This window comes from Centroberyx affinis, unplaced genomic scaffold (assembly GCF_046629955.1).
Source record: "Centroberyx affinis isolate AG114_WGS23_722 - 3 ecotype Tasmania unplaced genomic scaffold, CSIRO-AGI_Caff_v1 ptg000729l_1, whole genome shotgun sequence".
NCBI classification, from domain to species: Eukaryota; Metazoa; Chordata; class Actinopteri; order Beryciformes; family Berycidae; genus Centroberyx; species Centroberyx affinis.
Window position 1 is genome coordinate 341,417 of NW_027279344.1, and position 22,422 is coordinate 363,838.

The window sequence follows — 22,422 nt, forward strand, 5'->3', positions numbered from 1 at the left end:
CAATGTTTCTCAATCTTTTTCACATTAAGGACCCTGAATTTAGTACACATCAGGGCCTCGGACCTCCCATTTGATGAGATTTTGTCTCTCAGACCCAAATCTGAGAATATTTTTATTGTTAGATATGATTTTGTCCAGAATTCCATGATTACAGTAGTAGGTAGAGAGACAACAGAGAAACTATGATCAAAAAAGTCATTTTTCTACATTCTCTAATTGTGTTAACTTCTTCTAAATGACATGAAGTTTTTGCTGGGGACCCCATGGAACCCCTTAAAGGACCCCTGGTGGTCCCCGGACCCCACGTTGAGAACCACTGATCTAGACACACAGGCAGACAGACACACACACACACACACACACACACACACACACATACACACACACAACACAGTACACAGAACAGTAAATCCTGTTCTCTCAGTAACCAAACCTTACAGTGCTCTCAGGTTGGACATAAATATTGTACTCCACTGGAACTACAGCTGGATACTAGCCCACTGACACAGTCCCCCCATGTACACACACACACACACACACACACACACACTGGAACTGCAATAAACAGCTGGAGGGCCTTCTCTAATTAAACCTGTACTGCTGTTTGTAAGCTGTCAATGCCTGTATGCAGGCAGACACACGCACACATGCATACATGCACACACACATTTTCTGTTGCATTTACATCTCATCATTTATTCTTGCTCTCAAGGCTGAGTAAATTTCAGAGTGCTGTGTGGAGATGAGCGGTGCCTATCTGACTCAATTACACAATGAACACATCTCCAGGTGCATTACCATGCTGCCAAAGTAGTTTTTACCGCTTGAGCATGCAAAGCTGGGGAAAAAATAACGTCAATTTATTCTTAAGATTGTAGGATCGTTGATCTGCTCAGTCGAAGTGTGTGTTTGTGCGTATTATGAGTGTCAAATAGTGAGGTTATGTGCAAGGGAATCAACTCAATTTCTTACTCTTTTCCACCTGTCTCTCACTCCAGCTCTCTCTCTCTCTCCGCTTCCCTCCCTCCCCCTCCTCCTTTGAGTGATTTTCTTGGTTTTGTTTTCACTATTGTGTTATATGGTGCTTTCTTTACGCTTGTGAGTGTTCAGTGTGCTTGTGTTTGTGTGTCTGCTTACACATGTTTTTGTGCATATTGTGTGTCTGGGAACGTGTGTATCCTTGTCTGTGTTTTTGTGTGTTGCATGTGCCACTAGTGCGTGTGTGTGTGTGTGTGTGTGTGTGTGTGTGTGTGTGTGTTCATGTGTGCGTTTTCGTGTCCCCAGTGAGGTGCGCTCTCAGCTCTGAGTGGGCGTTTCACAGACAGCCGAGAGACCGGCGGGGAAATTTCCCATCAGCCCACGGTGCAGTGTGCAGTGCAGGTTAACCACTGAAGGCTCTGAAATCCATAGTCGCAGCACAACACAGTCTTTCTCTCTCTCTCTCTCCCTCTCTCTCTCTCTCTCTATCTCCCAGCGTCTTTCACCATCTCTCTTTCTATCCCTCTCTCTCTCTCCCTCACCCTCTCTCCTCCGCTTTCCCTCGTTCTCTTCGTCTCCCTAGATGAATGGGAGCGGAGATGAAAAGCTTGCAGGAATGCTGGCAGACAGGCAGTGCTTTACAGTAATCTAACCTGGGGAAGATGAAAGCCAGTGGGGAAGCTGGGAATAGAGAGAGGGGGGAAAAAGGTGAGAGCAAGAGAACGGAGGGATAGAGTTTGGGGAGAGAAAGGAGCAGAAGGGGCTAGAAAGGGAGAGAAAGAAAGGGTAAAATAATGGTGGGGAGGTAGAGGGAGTTTGGAGAGGGGTTGGAAAAGAGAGGGGGGGAGTGGAGAAAGGAAAGCTGATGGGCTAGATGGAGAGATGGGAAAACGGCTGGGAGAGAGAGATGGGAAAGGGAGAGTTTGGGGAGAAAAGAGCAAAAATCGCTCAGGGGTGGAGGAAATAAAGAGAGAGGGAGGGGGAGAAGTGGAAAAGAAAAGGTAAAGAGACAACTTGGAAAGGAGAATAGAAGTACTGCAGAGTGATAGTGATAGATAGCAAGGGTAGAAGTAACTGTTACAATTACTCTTGTTGCTGTAATTGAGTAGCGTTTTCTTGTAATTGTAGTTGGAATATTTTTTTTAAATCAGCAATTTTATTTGTACTTAAGTATGTTTCACCTGAAGTATTGTACATTTTAAATCACATCCATTACAGAGTACAAATTTTGTCAGCTATACATAATCATCAGAAACTGCCCAGTTGTAAATTGGCCAAATGTGGAGCCATTTGCATTGAATGGTCAGTCAGCCGAGAAGAAAAGAGTCAAGTTTTTCTTTTTTTTTTCTTTTTAATTAAAAGAATTTAATTTGAACTCTGTCCTCTTGACATTTTAGAATTGCCAGGGAAAGATCACATATAACAATATTCTCTAACTTTTAGTCTGAGTACAAAAAAAATGTAAACTTTTTTTACTTTTAAGCAGATTACTTAAATAATCTCTACTTCAATAAAGGTTCAGCAAAGTAACAGTATTTCTGCTGAATTAGGATATGATAGCAAGAGAGAACGAGCAGCAGACGAGGTAAAACGAGAGAGGAAGATGAAGGGTATGGTGACAATAAAATGGAAACAGACCATGAAAATGGACTGCTACATTTTGGCATCGTAATTACTCAAAGTCATTGTCATTTGTGGAGCTAGATACATCATGTAATTGCAGCTGACTGTCACACAGATGACAGCGGCCCAACACAAACCTGTGGAGCCGAAATTTCAGATCCTCTTCAGTGGAACAAACTCAATTGCAACACTGCTCACTGAACACTGAAGTAGCATCAAGTGTACCACTGTTGTCACTCGAAATGGCTTTGGCAGTGAGAGGGGGAGCGCTCTGTGTGTGTGTGTGTGTGTTTGTATGTGTGTTTTCTTTGAATCATAATGTAGGTGGAGCAGGCCTGTCGCTGCTGTGACAAATCCCACCTCATGCTCCTTGTACTTCCTGTGCAGAACGAGAGAAGCGCACCGCACCGAAACGCTCCCCCACCTAATTGAAATTTTGAGGTATAAGAGGATTTCTGCACAACGCGAGCTGACAGGCCCCATTCACCAAATATCCTCTTAGGCTTCTCTCTCTCTCTCTCCGTCTCTCTCTGAGAAAGAATTAACTTTTATCTGTCTTTTTTAAGTTTTAGTGGAGCTTACACCCGTCTCTGTCTGAATCTTCTGCAGGTGATCTCTCTCGCTTCCTCTCAATCTCTCTTCTTTGTCTCTCTCTGCTCGCCCTCTCTCTTTCTCTCCCCCTCTCGCTCTCTCTCTGGTCTCTCTCTCTCTGCCATTCAGGCTTACTCTCTGCTCCGACGAGGGCTTCTTGGTTTACCTGCTTGCTCGTCATACTTTGATGTGTCACACGGTGAAAGGGCAGAGGGGATGAGGTAGACAGGGAAGAAAGGAATGTAGATAAGAGGACTGGGAGATGGAGGGAGAGGAAGGAAGAGATGGCAGAAGAGAGAGAGAAAGAGGAAGAGAGGGAATGATGGTCTGTGACTATTAGTGTCATATCAGCGGACTCAAACTCCCCACACCTACTGCCAATCGACAGCCTAGAGAGAGAAATCAAGAACAATATTGGAGCCATGGGTGCGTGCTTGAACAGATTTGCCAAAATAATGCAGAAATGAGTATTGACCCAGAATTCAATTCTCTGCAGTGTTTGATCATGTGATACCCTGCACAGTGTGTGTGTGTGTGTGTGTGTGTGTGTGTGTACTCCTAGTTTATGTTCATTATGTTACACTACAGTAGCTCATATGCTCGTTTCTATACTGTGTGTGTATGCATGCATGCGTATGTATGTGTGTGTCCCTGTGCAATTATACATACAAATACAATTATGGTTATTGTTTGTGTGCGCACATGCCTGCATGATCTTTTTACCAGTTCCCCCTCCTTTGTGATTAGATTACCAGCCATCCTGAAACAACACGCTCATTTATTTATGGAGTGAAGTCATTTGACTCCCACTGTGAAGCCACCATTATCATGCGCGATACATGGCTGCTGCGCTAGGGCATAATGCATGGGCGTGAAAGTCTAATGTGCTCACTTGATAAAGAAGAGCTAATTTTAGAACAACCTCCCGTGGAGCCGGTGAAAGGACTGCTTATACTGGTGATGTGTTCATAGGATCAGCGATGGTCTAAGAGAACGAGAGGGAACATGTTTGAGAATAAGGTGAGGAAGCGTCTTGGGAATCGTACAGAGAATGGGATTATACTGAGTGAATTCATGACCGGGCTTTCAATATTTTCCTTGACTTCTTGAAAGAAAAATGGGTCGAATACATTATTTTGGTTACATCACAAAACTGGAAGAAATTGCCACCAAGCAATAAGTGTCACTCAGCCTAATGTATTACACTGATTTTCCCTGACAAGCTTCAAAAACCCTGTTGCTGTATTAAAGTTTAAGTAGGCCCGTGGCCTAATGATACAATTCCAATGTGTCAGACATAATTCAGGGTGAAGTATTGCACCGGGTGCAGGCGGACGTAGAAATGAACTTGTGTTGTGATTAATGTGTTTGCCCGTGGTGGAAGTTTGGAGCGAGAATAAGAAAGGGAGAGGCGCGAGGAAAAGAGAAGTGACTTTAGGGTTATTCCACTGGGAATTGGTCTCATTCTTTTGGGTCCATCCCTTTGTCTGTCCCTCTCTTCTTATTCTTTTTCTTTATCTCTCTCTCTTCTTGCTCTCTTTCTCTGTCTCACCCTCTTTCTCTCCCATGCCATTATTAATGCTGTTTGTGAATCAACACACATGCCTACAGGGTTAAATGCAGTGCTATTCCTCTCTCTCCCTCTATCTTTTTCTCTCCCTCTCCTCCCCACTCCCCTTCTTTTTTACTCTCTCACTCTCTGCCTCTCTTTGTCTCTCTCTCTCTCTCTTTCTGTCCTTCCTTTCGCCAGCAATGCCATTTTTCACTTCAGTGGAAAAGCAGGTACATAGAGGGAGTGTGCCAGGATGCTTAATAAAGGAATAAAAGCAAGCAGGAGAGATGAGAAAGAAAGAGAACGGGCCCTTGGGGCTGAAAGCAAGGGAAAATACACACACAGACACACACACACGTGCACAGACACACACACACATACACACATTCACAGACAATGAGGAAGGAACACAGAAATTCGCACATGCTTATCTCTGAGGAATTGGTTGTGAGGTGCTTCCCTATTTAATTAGAAACTTTTGCAGGAACCTCATAAATCACCACAACATAAAACTGAAGGCTAGGCACTGAATGCCCACAGCGCACACGCCTGCACGCACACACGCACACACACACTCTCACACACACACACACACACACACACACACACACACACACACACTCACACACACGTACACACAAACCCACACAGGTCTTACAGTTAAGGCCATTCATGAATTCATGAGTATGTGTGATCTTCAGCTTCAGTCAGTGATCCATGGTTTTAGTTTGTGTGTGTGTGTGTGTGTGTGTGAGTGTGTGTGTACGTGTGTGCGTGCAGGCGTGTGCGCTGTGGGCATTCGGCATGTGTGTGTGTGTGTGTTTGTACCTTCCCCCTTACTGTGTTTACTTTGTCCTCTCTGCAGGGGGTGACACCAGTAGAATATCATACTACTCTCTTAGGAAATTACTGTAAAAATGTGTTTTGTCAACATACCTAGTTAAAGAAGGTTTCAAATTACCATCATGTGACTCCCCTCTGTGATCAAACACACTGCAGACAGATAATACTGTGTTTAGAAACAGAGCGTAGGGTGCACAAATGTTACTGTGTTTGTGTGCTTATACTGTATATGTGCACAGGATTGTGTATGAATGTGTGTGTGTGTGTGTGTGTGTGCGCGCGCACGCGCGTGTGTGTGTGTGATTGTGCATCTGTCTCCAGAGTTATTCTGATGGCAGTGTGTGGTAACGGGATCCAGGGTGATGTCTGGTCTCAGACAGCGTCTGGCTCTGGGCTCCCCATCTATAATTCACACACCTGGATATACACACACACACATACGCATGCACACACACACACACACACACACACACACACACACACACACACACTCCTCCCTTATGTCCTTCCTCTCTTCACTCCACTTTCTTTTCCACATTTGTGACTGGATGGTTAAGAGTTCAGGGTTATTGACTTTTTCTTGGCATCCTCTATTTGCACTTTGTGCATGCCGTGCATGTGAGAGAGTGTATGTGTGTGTGTATATGTGTGTGTCTTTGTGGATTTATGTATTTGTGCTTATCTCCCAGGAAACCAATCACACCCTTGAAGTCAATGAGCTGCTCTGTTTGCCCTGATAAACAAGCTGAAAATTACTATTGACCAGAAAGGAGAGGACAGACTGATAAACAGTGAAGGAAAGAGATGGAGATCCGCTGAAACAAAGCTTGGCCTGTTAGGAAGGGAGGAAAGAGTTTTCAAAGTCATGCCTTTACTTTGACTAAAGTTGATCTGAGCTTGTCAGTTAGTCACTATCAGACCTAGACATCTCTGCGGGGGTCTGGCCCTCCTCACCCACCCTGGTTGGATAGGTTGCTGATTGACAGTTGTAGAAGCAGAGTATGGTCCAATGAGGAAGTGCCTGTTTAGTTGACCCGGTGAACAGAAAGAATGAACCCCTGTTCTTGTATAGTGACACACAAGCTTACATGGACATAGATAAAGGTCTTTCAGATTCTGGGGGTGGTTGTGAGATGGTCCTGTGCAGGTTGATCAAAGCCTGTCACCAGACCATTATCTGAAGGTCTAGCTATCTGTTCCATGTAAGATTGATCTAAGGTTTTCCCAACATTGTTATTTTTGTCTGTCAAATTAGTCATGACCTAAGGTTATCATAGGTCAGTTGTTCTTAGTCTCATTGGCTCAAAAGACAAATGGATCCTCTCCTGATCCCCGACACAGGTATTCCCACACATAATGGTGAACTTTGACACCAAGCAGTAATTTTTAGATGTATCTTTTTTGGTTATTTCACAATTTTTGGAAGATACTTTTCAGCCAGCATTTCTTATGTTAATGTATTAGATATTAGATTTTAATCAGACCTAGTGGGAGTGCGCTCCACTGGTGATTCGCGCTCTAACAACTTGAAAAGAGGTACAGTGTGAAATATTCAACCGAGTGGAGAGAAGGATGATGATGATGTTTGGTTTGGGGTTTGCCACTATCATTAGAGCGATCAGAGGGCCTGAAGAAGATTTCACCACTGAGATGTCTTTTTTTTAACTAACAAATAAATTTGTATTTTATATCGACCTGCCACACCTCTTCCTCCAACAATACCTTTTTTGAGGCCGCTTCCCCCTCCTCATCCTCATCCTCATCCTCTCTGGTTGGATTGGTTGCTGGTTGACAGTCGAGGAAGCAGGGTGTGGTCAAATTAGAAAAGTACCATTCAGTTGACCCGCATGACTCAGAGTGGAGGAGAATGGACCACCCTGTTCTTCCACAGTGACACATACGCAGGGCTTAAGCGGCTTCCCAAACAAGCCTGCACGCACATATGCTCTCTATCCTTTGGACAGAGATTTTGGCTGGAGAGTTCCTCCATCCGAAGGCTGCGTGCCAGTTGTAGTGGGAGGAAAGGAGGCAGAGAGGGAGGGAGGGAGCAGTGTTGTTGTGGTAAATATAGAGGTGGGTAAAAATCATACTCCAGTTGGTGATCACCGAGGCAAACAACCACCAATATAGAAGATTTTTAGAATTTATATTAATGGAAAATCCCATTTTCATCTAACTTTGATCAGTCTGATATTAATTACTATCATGAATGCTGAATTCATATCGTGAAGGTTCACATCAAGTAGCTGCTTAAAAATGTATGTAAATTAAATCAGGGAGGACGAAAGAGAGCAAGCGAGAGTGATATCGCATCTCTTCTCTTCATCCTCAACCTTCTCCACCTCTTCCTCTCCCCTCTGCCTCTCCAACATCAAAGCTAGCCGCCTCTTGCTCTGCCATATGTCCAGCATCCTGGGTCCTGCAATTCTCACAGGTGCGGGTGACACACATACTCTCTCACACACACACACATACACACACATAAAATACACTCACACCATGGCAGGTTGTGATTATACTCAGCGGGCTGCATTTATACCATTCAACCTACTGAAACACAATTTGCCAGCCGCACTGCTCCAAATGAATGGTATCCATAGCTTTGAGTTTGTGCACTGCTGTGTTGCCTGAAAGGCCAAGTCTTGATTCCACACAATAGGCTGATTTGGTGCCCTGACTGCTCCGGGGAGCACGTTGACTTCAATAATGGCTCCCAAAGCCTTTTAGCTTTCACACAATGGCCTCTGGTCACAAAATATAATGGGGTGGCACACCGCTCTGTAGTACCGCCACCGGGTTGCACCACTAATAGAGACACAGGTGGTGATGTGCGCTCAAATTATGCTGTTGCCTCTGTGGGGTCCTTGAGGCCCAGCCACTAGTTGCTGCAGCAGTGGTGGCGACAGCAGCTCTTATCCCTGCAGAAAAAGAGGGTAAGAACGGAGAAACAGGAGAGGAAATAATTGGTTTGAAAGAGAAGTGTGCGAATAGGTTTTTCTCAGCCAGGCCAGGTATTTGTCTGGGCTAAATGAGGTCTGTCAGGAGATCCCTGCAACCTCTCTACCTGTCGCCTGTAACACCCCGCTGCAGCTCTAATGAGACAGTGAAAGAGGGATAGGATGGAAAAAGAGAGAGAGGGAAAGAGGGACGAGGAATGAAGGAGCTATATCGAGAGAGACGTGCTCTGACATCTTCCCCGCGCACTAAAAGTGATGGAATGATGCATATTGCGAGGGGAAAAATGGCAAAACTGAAAACCAGATGGACAAAGAAATGAGGCAAGACCATAAGAACAGAAAGAGGCGACTGAGAGGAAAGGAGATGAGAAATGGAGCAGTTGATCATAAGGAACAGGAAAAAGAGGGAGAGGGAACGATTTTTGATTTCACAACCAATTGCCCAGACGTGGCGAGGCTTTGGACAGACTTTTTTTTTGTTCTTCACTAGGCACATCGAATGAGTGTATGACTGTGTTTGTGTGTGTGTGTGTGTGTGTGTGTGTGTGTGTGTGTGTGTGTGTGTATGTTTGTGTGTGTGTTTTGGGAGTGGGGGTGGAGAGGCAACATACTTTTCTCCAGGAGCAGAGGAATGGAGTCAGGAACAAACACACCCGGAAAGACGGATAGAGTGAAAATCTGTTAAGAAAGGAAGGCAAAAAGTAAATGAGAGAAACCGAGTGAGTTGTTGGAAGTCAAGAGGTCACAAATGTTCTGGAGATTGAACCAGCCAAAAGCCTGCGGGTGTTTTGCTCAACCTCCCGACTTAAGATTGAGATAGAACGAGAGAGAGAGAGAGAGATAGAGGGAAAAGAGCAAAAGGAAGGGAAAGTGAGCAGTAGGAGAGAAGGAAGGAGAGTAATAAAAGGTGAGCTGTAAGCCCCCTGCCTGGCCACAGCGCTCTGAGGCAGCTCTGCAGTGAGGGGAACGATAGCAGGGAGACCTGTCACTCACCCATTGAAGCCAGGGGGGGGATGGAGGGAGGAGAGAGGAGCAGGAGGAGGAGAGGAATTAGGAGGCCTCCAGACACTTGTCCCCTTTCACGTCCAACACCATCATCCCTCATGATAACAGTCTTGTTCCTCTCTCTGCCTCTCTCCCTTTCTCTTTTTCTGTCTCTGTCTCTCAGCAGGGGGATAAGGTTAGATTAGTAGGCCGCATGGACCTGCAGGCTAACAGGTATCACACCTCAAATGCCATGGCGGTCACTCAGCGAGCCAGGGGTCCCCTTGCGGCTCTTGTACACCGCACACACACACACACACACACACACACACACTTCTATACTGGCTAAACTTTGAAACTCACTAAAATTGATTGTCACCTCATTGAAGTTTTTTGTCTTTCTTCCTCTCATTCGCTACACATCTCCTTATCCTTTCCCTTTTTTCTCTCTCTCTTTCTCTCTTTGTGTCTCTCTCTCTCTCTCACTCTCTCTCTCTCTCTCTCTCTCTCTCTCTCTCTCTCTCCCTCGCACACACACATACACCACACACGGCTGGTTGAGACCTCTCCCACCCCACAGGTAGTAGCTTCAACAGTGTGTTGTATTGCTATTGCACCCCAGAGAGACCTGCTGACTGCTGGATGTGACAAGGCCACAGTCAGACTGATAATGTCTTCCTATCTCACCAGTTCCTACACTGTCTTACACTATTTGTTGTCCTTTTTTCTGTCTCTCTAGACTATAGTTATGTTGTATGTAGAAAGTGGTCCACCTAATTACCCTTTTTCAAAACTAAATTCTCCCAGAATTTAATTTTAACCCTCTGCCAGAAAAGGAACTAGCCAAATTAAAACATCTGCAGCGGATTAACCTCAATAAAACCAAACTCAACAGGAGGGCCATTGTAGAGGTCACACCTCTGCATAGTTTTGACACCGCTAACGCGGGTCTCCATAGTTACTTCCCTGCTAACAATTACATTTCCCTGATCTGCACCCACAAAGCGTCTTTCCTTGCAGTGCAGGCATCGGGGGAAAGACGGGCGTTAATTAAAATCCTGCTGTGTAGCAGATATGCCTAATCGCAAACATAAAACAGAGAGTGGTGAATTAGAGCACAGAGCGGGTTCAGTTCCACTCAGCAGGGTTCTCTGCCCACTCATCCTCCTACAGAGAGAGGAGTCGAGACAGAGGCAAGGAAAGAAAATGGGACTTTTCAAGAGTGTTTTATGAGCTGACAACTTTGCTGCCATAAAAGGAAAGCAGTGAGTCGTACATTTTACCTTTGGATAATTGCAAGATGTTTCCAGTGTAGATTGTTGCAAAACTTGACTTGTTAAGCCAACAGACATTGTAGATATAGAAGTGACATTCACATGTTAGTCACTCACTTACCCTTATTGTACAAAACCCCACATCAATAGTGCCTTTCTGTCTGCTCCGTTTCCCCTCCCAGGTATTGTGCAGAATAAAGATCAGTGTCTGTCGTCAATTGCCCCTAAAACCTCCTGTTGGTGGCAGGTGGCAGATTATCCCTGATTCCAACAATGCTAAACCGCCAGCCTGGCATCCCACTTCATTGTGCCACATCCTCCTTAATACCCACAGATTAACGTCAAATCATCCGCACTCCTCCGCTCGTTTTGCACCGGTCCATCTTGCCTAAAGCTATATATTGATGCATTGAACGTGGAACCGGAGCGTTTATTCCGGCATTGATTGACACTGAGAGATGGCTCCAGTCTGCCTCCTAGCCCCTTTTCCTTCTATCACTTTCTAACCCCCCTTCTCTCTGTCTGCCATATGTTTGAGTGAGCCGGACAGATTCGGGGCAATCAGACAGCCACTATTGTATCGCTGTCGGGATGAGGAGAATGCATGGAGAGACACTTTGCCATTATGTAGTGAGGATATGTTGCTTCTTTTCTTCCTGTCTCTTTCTCTTTCACTGTGAATTTTCCTTCTGTCTGTCTGGCTGTCTCGCTTTCTCAGCTATTGTTGCATGTCCTACCTTGCCTGGTTGAATAGCTAACGTTGTGCTGAGGTTTGACAAAGAGGGTCGTAATCTGAGAGAAGTGTGGCAGGTCAGGTTACGGTGGCGTTTGGCATGTGGGAGCGCTGTTGTTGCCGCTCCAGAATGTTTCTGATTGATATCTTGGGCAGGGTAGGGACCCAAGGGCTTAAAGAGGAGACCTCAGGGGAGCCCTATCACCACTTTAGGTCAGACCACTTACACTCTCTCAGGTCCTCACTACTCTTGACTGTCAAGCTTTTAAATATCCAATCACTTAGAGAGGCTTCCAGATTGCTAAAATTGACAAATCGAAAGATTTTTCCATAAAAGAACTTGGATGTGTAGAGAGTTGGGATTATCCTCCATAACATTAGCCAGTTGTTGTCTGCCCTAAATGATCTCGAAATTAGTAAGGTCACATTACTACTGTAATTAGCAGGGATTCTTAAAGTTTTAATTGATTAAATTTTGGATAGAGACTCATTAAAATAGTAGAACTTTTATTGTGTGGGCATCCACCAAAAAAAGGTTAATGACCCATTTTGGCTGCTGACCAGTATTTGAAGAAGCACCGGCTGTAACATTGCACAGTTTCAGAGGATGGGTGGAATTCCTCACACAATGGTTGTGGTAATTTAAGTTCCCCAGCATGTCGCATGACTTTGGACGACATTCTCCTCCAGCCCACTCATCTCAGTGTGGTTGCACGGCCCACATTATACCATGGTGATACTTTAGTCAGCAGCTTATTCCGGCTTCCATCACCAGCATGTTGGTCATGGTGTGTGTTCCAGCCATGGTGTGTGTGTATGTGTGTGTGTGTGCCATGCGTAACAGACCGCAACTCTGTGTGACTAGCATTCCTTTTGCCACCCTAAATCCATGCCATGGCAACAATAAGCAAGGACATAACCCTCAAACTACTACAATAACAGTTTTTATGTCTTCCGAGGAGTCACTGTGGACCTTCCTTCTCACCACTTGATGTAAAGTGATTTCTACAAAACTACAGACCATCTCACACAGATTATCCAAAATCAATCGAAGTGCTCAGATGTGTAACGAGAGGTTCTGAGTGTGAAAGGGCAATTGTCACTGAGGGAAAGTTCCAGAGGGGCAACAACATTATTGACTGGAAAGTGTTTTTTGGACTCAACCAGCAACAAAGCAGATAATCCAGGCTTTGACATTATAATTACTAACTATTCTTTTATTCTTAGATTTGTATGTTGCTTGTTTGATAGATTTTTGCATATCTTGCTGGCATCAGTGCTTTTGGCATATTATGGTGGTTGATGACGAAAACAGTTTAAGCACATGTCTTGCAGCCATTCCATCACTGTAGAACTGGGCATGTGTGATGAGACATGGACTCCAGCAGTGCATTTTTGGCTGCCCCAAAATGGATGCCATGCAGAGCCTGAGGAAGTACCATAGTTTCCATGTGCTTTGTGGTGCACAGTGCCAGTAGGAGGAAACTGAGAGAGGGTACTCCTGTGGTTTTCACACCGGATTGGCTTTCCTCTCTGTATCACACCTTCTGCTAGCTGTTAGCCCCATAGCGAGAGAAGTACTCACTTTGGGCACATTATTTTTCATTGACAGATCCAAGACAGAAATGCCATCTGCACACTCTATCTAACACTGAAACTATTTTACATATTTATTTACAGTCATCAGTGTTACTGACATACCAACATTGACCCTCACATTTTATTATGACGGTATTTTCCCAAGAAAATTGAAGATTCAGCTAATCTCCAAAGGTCTAAATAACTATCTGAAAAGACCAGATAAATAACATATTTTCTGAATGTCTGTTCTTTCATTGGTGAGAGTGAAAAGATACAGAGGAATGTTCGAGGTCAAGTACTTATGTGTGCCACTCTTCTCACCTATAGAAAGTCACTGTGATTGTGTTAAAAGTGGTCCACCTCCATCAGTGGAAAACCTTTTTAGAATTTACTATTTTTGTTATTAACCTTAACCATTCAAAGGATGAAAATACAGTACATCAGATGATATATCAATAATGTAGTACATTTACATTTACACTGGGTGTAACCCAGTGTAAATGCCCCCCATTCTGCATCAATACTGCATTTTTACTGCAGGAGCCAATGGCAATTCTTTCTTGAGTGTTACACAATAGAACAAAATCTGTATCACACACACAAAAGCCTAGTTACCAGACTATTTTTTGTATTTTCTGACTGCAGAAAAGGGAAAATGATGACCCTTCTTCCTCTATTTGTCTTCTGTGCTAGTCTTGGTGTAGTTACCCACCTCGTCCACTAGGGGGACAGGGTTTATGGCTGTGATGCCGTACAGGGGTCTCACTGTAGAGGACTAGGATTTCCTCTGTATGACCTGTGATACAGCATGGATCTCACACACACGCACACATGTATTGCACGCACATGCACACTCACACTCACACGCATGCCGACACACACGGAGCTAAGCAAAGAAATGTTTACCACACATATGTTGCAGGGCTGCAGTGGGAGTGAGTGAGAAGTGCCGGTATCTCTCCCCACTCTCCCCAGAGTTATCCCTCATTAGCATGTGAAAAGCTCCAGCCAGACAGCCTTCTGTGTGTGGGTGTGTGTATTTGTGTGTGTGGGTGCGCGCGTACGTGCACACGTGACTCACCAATGTCCGTATACACTTGTGCGAGCGCTTGTGTGAACACACTTATTTATGTGCGTGTGAGTGTGTGTGTATTATGTGTGGGCCTGATGCACCTCCCACCCTTCAACCCCATCTATACTCAGAGGCAGAATGAAGTCTGTCTGGCAGTGAATGTCTATTGTACAGTGCTAATGTGATAGCAGAGATTAGCATTGTAATCCATTTAGCATAGAGCAGCTAATCCACTTTATTACTGTTGAAAAGGAATCAGATAATATTGGCTAGCACCACTGCAGTTGCCTTAATGATTTTAGAATGCTGCAAAAATTACTTTAAGATATATTAATAATTACTGTTGCTGATAATGAAACTAGGATTAGTCTTTTCATCACAAATCATAACCATTAGCTTTGGCTTTTCATAGAGGAAATTGGTATTGGTCATGTTTGGTTTGTATATGTTAACTATTTCTTTATATTGAGTAATAAATAATAAATCTCTCTCTAAAATGCAGTCTCTACATGACTATTTTGGAATATTTAGGCTAAATATTCCAGTGTGGAGTTTGATATCAGAAGGAACGATATGCCCATATTTTGGTTGTATCACTGACTGCATCATTCAACCATATGACTGTATGCACTCTACAGATGCAGCCATCTTAAAACTCTCATTTTTTGTATATAAATGCTGCACTGTAGCTCCACCTCTACGAGGAAGAGTCCGGAAAGAGCCACAGTATGAACGAGGGACAGATGTACGATGGGTGGATCACAGCGGCAGCCACTGTACCTGTCGACAGTGTGATAAAGCCTACAAGCCCAGAGTGAACCTGCTGTGGTGCTATAAAGAACACTGTAAAATTGCTGTTAAGTGGTTCCATGCATGCCACTTATTGTGAGTCCACTGGTCTTTGATTTAGATCAGGTTTTCTCCCTTGCGTGTTCCCCTCCGATCCCAGTGCGACTAAACCAGCAAGCGATGCATGCTAGCGGACATGCTGTGTGCTCCCTGGTGGCTCATTTGTTTTGTTGGTGGTCAGATCGAGGGATAATGCACAGGAGCTTCCCCCCTGAAGCCCCTCTGCTCCCTGGTGACCGTGGATCTGTCCCACCACAATAAAAGTCTATATTCAGCCTCCGCCGTAGACCGTCTGGCCCGCAAATCCGCCCGGCAATTGCCTCCACCCTTCCCTGATCCGCTGCGGGGGTAAGCTGATACATACGCGCATGCATGTGGACACACACACATGCAGGCACACACACGCACGGACGCATTCACACAGCGCCCCAAATTAACTCACCCGATCGGGCAGATTAGATAACCCCACCTGCTGAATCTGGCCCCGGCTCGCGTGGAAGTTTCTTTATTCCTAGCTCCCTCTCTTCTTTCTCTCTCTCCTTCTCTATTCGCCTTCTGTTATTTTCTTTGCCTCTGACCCCGGTGCATACAATGGGTCCCAGTGAAAGTGTGTGAGGCTTTGATACGCAGAGCTGAAGGTCCTTTGAGATCAAGATCACTACGCAAGCCAGGCAGGAGACAGAGACAGAGACGCAGCGAGAGAGAGAATGAGTGAGAAACAAAGAAAGAGGGAGAGCAGGGTGAAATCAGGGTGAGAGAGGGCGCCTGTTAGCAGAAACGTCATGTTGTGAAACTGGATATCAATAGAAGCAGCAGGAGCAGGGCAGGACTCGAACTGTACTCAGCGAGCTTAGGTTTCTTTCTTTACTACACAACAATAGATTGTCAAGCAAAGACAACAAAAAGTTCCATAGATCTATAGTAGAGAAATACAGTAGATTCTCCTAACAAAGACGACAAAAGGTCTCTGAGTACAGCACCATTTTGCCAAAATGTACAGTATATTATAATATCTTTAAAAAAAAAAGACCTAAAAACAAATTAAGGCTTTATGCCTTAAGGAGACTGTAGCTTCTGGACAGGCCAATAGAAAGATATAGTGAAAGATATAGTTAATGATATGCTGACAGAGAAAACACAGAGTACGTTTCATCAGCATATTATAATTAATCATGAAGTGACTCACCTGTCTGGTGGACCATCTGCTTCCTGTCCAATTATCTTCCATTTGTGTCTGTGACCCGTGAACCCTTAAGTGCTGAAGAGCACAAAGAACTACCAGGAGTCATCACAACTTTAACAAGACTTGCTTCACACCTGTCCACAGGCCCCACACAGACAGTGTGTATGTGTATGTGTGTATGTGTGTGTATGTGTATGTGTGTGTGTGTGTGTGTGTGTGTGTGTGTGTGTGTGTGTGTGTGTGTGTGTGTGTGTGTATTCCACTGGGTGCTGAAAGTTGCTTGGGTAGGTAGGTGTCAGAACTGTATGTTACAGGGAAATTACAGCCAGAGGGCCAGATTTAGAAAGGATCATTTGGAACACACGTGTGTGTGTGTGTGTGTGTGTGTGTGTGTGTAAGACGGTGTGAGCAGATGTTAGGGCACAGCCCAGAACCCGTCTATCCCACCACCAAGTGTGTGTGGGGCCAATTCTGTGCACTTTCTGCTGAGTAAACACACCTAGGGCACACACACCACACCTCTTGCCCAGATGCCTAATTACCCTAATTACTGTTGAATGGCTGGAACTGAGATGGAGAAAGATGAGCTCCTCTGATATAACTCTGAAAGCCATGATGCATGGGCAAAAATTTGAGTCAGTATGCAGTAGATGGGCAATTGTGCCAATAATAATGTTCAAAAGTACCTTTTTGATGATACCTTTGTTCCTTACTGTTCGCTTTGTTGTCCTAGACTGCACCTTTGTTCTGCTGCCAATTCTCATCTTCATGGAAGGCAATATTACTCGTCTCTTTTCTCTCTCTTTCTCTGTCTGAATGTCTCTTCTATCACTCTGCTTGCCTCTCTCTTTTTCACTCAGTTATTCTTTGTTCCACTTGTCAGGGAATAAGATGAATGTTTCCATCATTGAAGGAGTGGAAACAGACTTGTTAAAGCAGGTGTCATTGGCTACCTACTGTAACTTTGCAACTTTGTTGAAAACCTTGTGCTCTCTGCTGTTGTTGGGGTGGCAGTGGCAGCCTAGTGGGCTTGTGACCAGATGGCTGCTCCCAAACCAGCTGGGAAAATGTGATTGTCCCTGACCAAGGCACTTAACCCCCAACTGCTCCAGTGTTGTTGCTCAGTAGCTCACAGTAGAAGCCTGTGGTTGTACTGGGCAGCGCCCAGATGTGAATGTTTTTAACTGTATGAATGTGAAGGAGCATGCTCAGTCGACTTTCCCTGGATAAATAAAGATTAAAATAACTGGGTGCTTGTAATTTTGGTGGTCTTGGAATTAAAGCTGTTAATACTGTTGCAGTAACTCAGTAAGTTGCTTTGGATAAGAGCATCAGCTAAATACCTAAAATGTATATGTAAAAAAGTGCTCCACAAATGTAGTTATTATTCATATATTCTTACTGTACTTATATTACTAATACCTGAGATGCACTGTGAGCTCTGTATCTGCAGTGATTAAAAACACTAGATATATTAAAGCAACAGTCCTCACACGTCTCTGTCTCTGTTTTCCCAGATCCGGGTGGACGGCTCGTCTCGGGCGCTGCAGTACGAGACGGTGCAGGCCGTGGAGAACGGACCCATCCTCAGAGACATGGCCTTCTCCTCCGACCACCACTACCTTTATGTCATGTCTGAGACCCAGGTCAGAGAGAGACGGATACACACACACACACACACACACATCACAGACACACACACCACCATTTCCCCCTGCTGGCTCAATATCATAACTACTGGCATTTATCTTTTTTCTTATGTCACAGGGTAAAATAATCTTTGGAGTGGCACAGAGAAAGAGATTGCATTACAGCCAGGATAGAGGAGAGAAAACGATAGATGGACTGTTGGATGCTATGGCCGCGTGTTTTTATAGAAACAGACAGTGAGGGTAGAGTTTGAGTAAAAAAATGTGTTGAATTATAGGTAGAGAAGAGAGTGGTGTTAGACAGCACTTGTGTGAGAGTGTGTGTGCAGACAGATTCTCACACACACACACACACACACACACACACACACACACACTCTCGCTCTCTCTTAGTACCTTTGATGACATGGAATGTGGAGGGAAATAGCAGCACTCTGTGTAATGGACACAGACACAGAGAGACTGTGAACACCTCCATCAGACCCTAAAACTAGCTAAAATAGCACCATGGAAAGTCCACAACACACCTACAGTACTCACACAAACACACACTCTCACACACACACACTTACGGCTCACTATGTTTAATGCTCACTCTCTTTGTCATATCTCTCACACACACATACACATACACAAACACATGCATGCACACTCACACATATACTCCTAAACATGCAGATATAAAGTACACTCTGTCTTTCTCATACATGCGTATAGCAACTGATATGTAATAACTGCCAGATATAATAATCCATTATAATAACTCATTCAAATGTAATGTCCCTTTAATGGGTAGAAAAAGTAGAACCTGTTACTGAAATAAATTCCCACATAATGTAACATTGCATTATTTCATTAACTTGCATTTATTACTTCATAAGGGGTATAACATATTTTTAACTGATGATATAATAATAATATTTACTAATGACATAATTAATACACATAAATAAGAATAAGAACAATGTAATAATGCAGGTTGAGTTGTTGCTGTGCCGTTGTTATTATTGCATCAATAGTTAAAAATGTTACATCCCTAATAAATCACCATTTGATGCTGTGATGTTATTATATTATTCAGCATTTTATTACATTATCAGGTTTTATTACATTTTCAACCAATTTAGAGGTGCATTTTATTACATTTTGGCAAATTATTTAATTACTTATTATTATGCTGTCAGTTGCTACAAAGCATGCGCACATACACAACACACACACACACAGAGGGTGATATATTAGCCCGCAGCTCGGTGAAACACATCCTTTGTTTCAACTGTCAAACAAATCATATACACAACACACTGACCCCACCTTGGCACTCCAACACAGACACACACACACACACACACACTCATAAACACCATCACAGTCAATAACGGAGTAACTGCCCATGATGTAATAACTGACCCCGCGCATGCACACACACACACACACACACACACACACACGCACACACACACTCATCTATTTCACAGCAGGTGTGATGATAGAGACAGCAATCTTAAGAGTCCCATTTGTCTCTCTCAGCCATCCTGTATGATCTTTGACCCAGTAGTTCCTCTCGTCAACACAGAGTGAAGTGGTCTCTCTCTCTCTCTCTCTTTCTCTCCCTTTCTCTCTCTCTCTCTCGCTCTCTCCCCCCCTCTTCATAATGGGTCTCTTTTTTTCCTCCTTTCAATTCAATTTAGTTCTCTACATTGTGCTTTATTGAAATGACTGGACAAAGCATTGAAGTACAGATAATCTGCATGTCATTCTCTCTCTCTCTCTCTCTCTCTCTCTCTCTCTCTCTCACTCTCCCTCCATCTCTCCCTCCTCTTTCCCTCCTCCTCACCCATAATCACAGAAGGCCACTGCTGTGTTTTGTTGGCAGCGATAGCCTAGTTGCCCCTGTATATTGTCTGCAGCTTCCAGAGGATTACAGACCTCTCTGGCACCATGAAAGTGTTAGTATTTACAAATGTGTAGTCGACTGTGTGTGTGTGTGTGTGTGTGTGTGTGTGTGTGTGTGTGTGTGTGTGTGTGTGTGTGTAAACGTGTATATTTGGAGGGCCAAGATTATCCCGATAACACCACTCCACTTTAAATATCAGACAGACGGTGAGTTGAAGGTGCCCTTTCAAATGCAGCTCTCATTGCCTCTCAAGAGGTCTCAGTCAGTCCATCTGCAGAGAGAGTGTGTGTGTGTGTGTGTGTGTGTGTGTGAGAGAGAGAGAAAGAGTGAGAGAAAGAGAGAGGGAGAGGGAGAGAGAGCAGAATAAGGACATTTAGGATACTATTTTGGCATGGCATCCAATTACCACTTTTCTTGTGCAAATCTGTTAACCAGCAACGTGAGATTTTTGAATTATACATAGTATATTTTCTGGATTTCAGTACATATAATTAGGCTTACAGAAGATATTACAGAACGACAAATGAATTATTAAAAAGATGTAATTTCCATTTCTTCCCATTCTGTTGGATTCCTTTATGTTTTACTATTATCGCCCAACATCGTATTACAAATTTAGCATTTTTAATTTGCATGCCAATTAGTGCGGAGTGAAAATAAAAGCAGCCAAATTAGTTTTGTTGTCCAATAGTGGGCCTCTGTGTGTGTGTGTGTGTGTGTGTGTGTGTGTGTGTGTGTGTGTGTGTGTGTGTGTGTGTGGCCTTGGTAGTAATTAGTCTATTAGCCTAGTTAGAGGGCCGTCCTCCACTAACTGTTTAGGAGGAACATCTGGGAATTAGCCCTCAGGACAGTATCATACACACAAATATAGAAAGCAGTTAATGAACACAACACATACACACACACAGTACTCACAAAAACATATACCTGAACCCAGCACACACACAAACACACACACAATGTCTCCTGGCGTGAAAGTGTCTTTGGCTCTGAAGGGTATAGAACAAAATGAAAGTATGTCCGCTGAATGAGTGTTTGGTACTGGTTTGTTCCACTGAGCCACTAAGATGCTTTATAGTTTTGATGTTTCTTCATCGATCACAACAGGGAAATGGTAAGAAAGGGTTTGGCAGTAAGAAATGTGACTTCTATGATGGCAACTATTAATGTGATTATTTTCTCCATATGTCAGTATTCATAGATAACTATGTTCTTGAGTGGCTTGTATTTATTTTTTTACCCTGAACGTTAGTGAAGACCCACGGGGACAGCTAAGTTCAAAGGTCACCAGGGTGTTGTATATGTTGTGGTCGCCCTTACATGCAAGGCTGCAGGCATTAAAATACAATACTGTCTGCCGGATCAGTCTGGTGGTTTAGAATAACAGCTTACACACACACACACACACACACACACATTCCCAATTCCCACTGGTGGTGAGCGCTATAAAAACAGGCTGAGCCGGTCGATAGCAGAAGGCCACCCTGCTGTTTCTGGGGCCTGGGACCCAGACACTCAGAGAGAGAGAGTGATAGATAGAAAGAGGGAGAAATAAAGAAAGAGGAAACACATGATAGAAAGAGAGAGGAGAGGGGGGCCCGTAAGAGCGGGCTGAGAACACAGTTGGTCGATACAGCTCCTCCCCTGCTGTTGTTGTTCAAACCAGGCTCCAGACAGCGTTGGAGGGGCCAGCTCTACCCCACCTCACCCTCCCTCATTAGGCCCAGATTGGTGAAGCCAGGCCTGGGGTGGACCGGCAGATAGACCTCCTCTCTGGATCCCGCCTGGCTGGAGGTCAGCCGCAGTTCAGTGTGAGGGTCGAGTAAAGGACAGGGAGGGTCAGACACTGAGCTGATGGGGATGGAGGAAAGGGAGCGAGTGAGAGGGAGAGAGAAAGGAGATAAAAAAGAGGGATATATATGTATGTGTTCATGAAGCGAGTGAATGTGTTAGTGTGTGTTAGTGTGCGTGTGTGTGTGTGTGTGGGTGGTTCTGTGGGTGTCACAGGTTCTGCTGGAAAGAGAAAGGCAGCACTGAATCCAGCTCCTGTCTCTGTCACATTATGCACTGATTAGAGAAGGGAGCTGGCCGAACACACACACACACACACACACACACACACACACACACACACACACACACACACATTCAGAAGCATATAAGATACTGATATATCCATCCTTGTTACCCCTTTTTCCTTCCATCCTCTCATTGTCTCATCTGTTTTTTAGTTTGTTTTTTCAGGATTACAGTTTTTTGGATCTACAAGTCCCATTGATTTCTATGGGGATTTCTAATGGGAACCAGGATTCTGCTTTTTGTGTTCCCTGCTTTCTCCTTTCTATCAATCTCCTCTCTCTCCAGCTTTATTCCATTTGTCTTCCTCCCTCACTACCGCTCTTTTTTACCTCCCTTCATTTCACTACTCTTCACTAACAGAGTGATCTGTCATTCCTACCCCCTCATTAATCTAGTGATTAGCTGTCCTCTAATTGGATCTCTCTCTCTTTCTGTGACACACACACACACACACACACACACGTGTCATCTAATTGGTGAGTTCAATAGATGTTCTGCTATTAAAGAGGCCGGTCAGACTGTAGAATGGGCTGGGATTATAGATGTCAGGGTTGGGGTTTGAGTGACAGGGGCAGGG

At 44.2% G+C, this 22,422-nt stretch overlaps 1 protein-coding gene across 1 annotated transcript in view; it reads left to right on the forward strand.

The window, feature by feature from the left end:
* The window catches only part of LOC139644378 (plexin-A4-like), a gene marked incomplete at its 3' end in the record, with an annotated part of 195,934 nt that overhangs the window by 127,174 nt on the left and 46,338 nt on the right, over positions 1 to 22,422 (forward strand). The window contains exon 4 of the mRNA XM_071519745.1: positions 17,738 to 17,866. Within this exon, the coding sequence (XP_071375846.1) occupies positions 17,738 to 17,866 (129 nt within the window). The remainder of the gene's footprint in view (positions 1 to 17,737; positions 17,867 to 22,422) is intronic.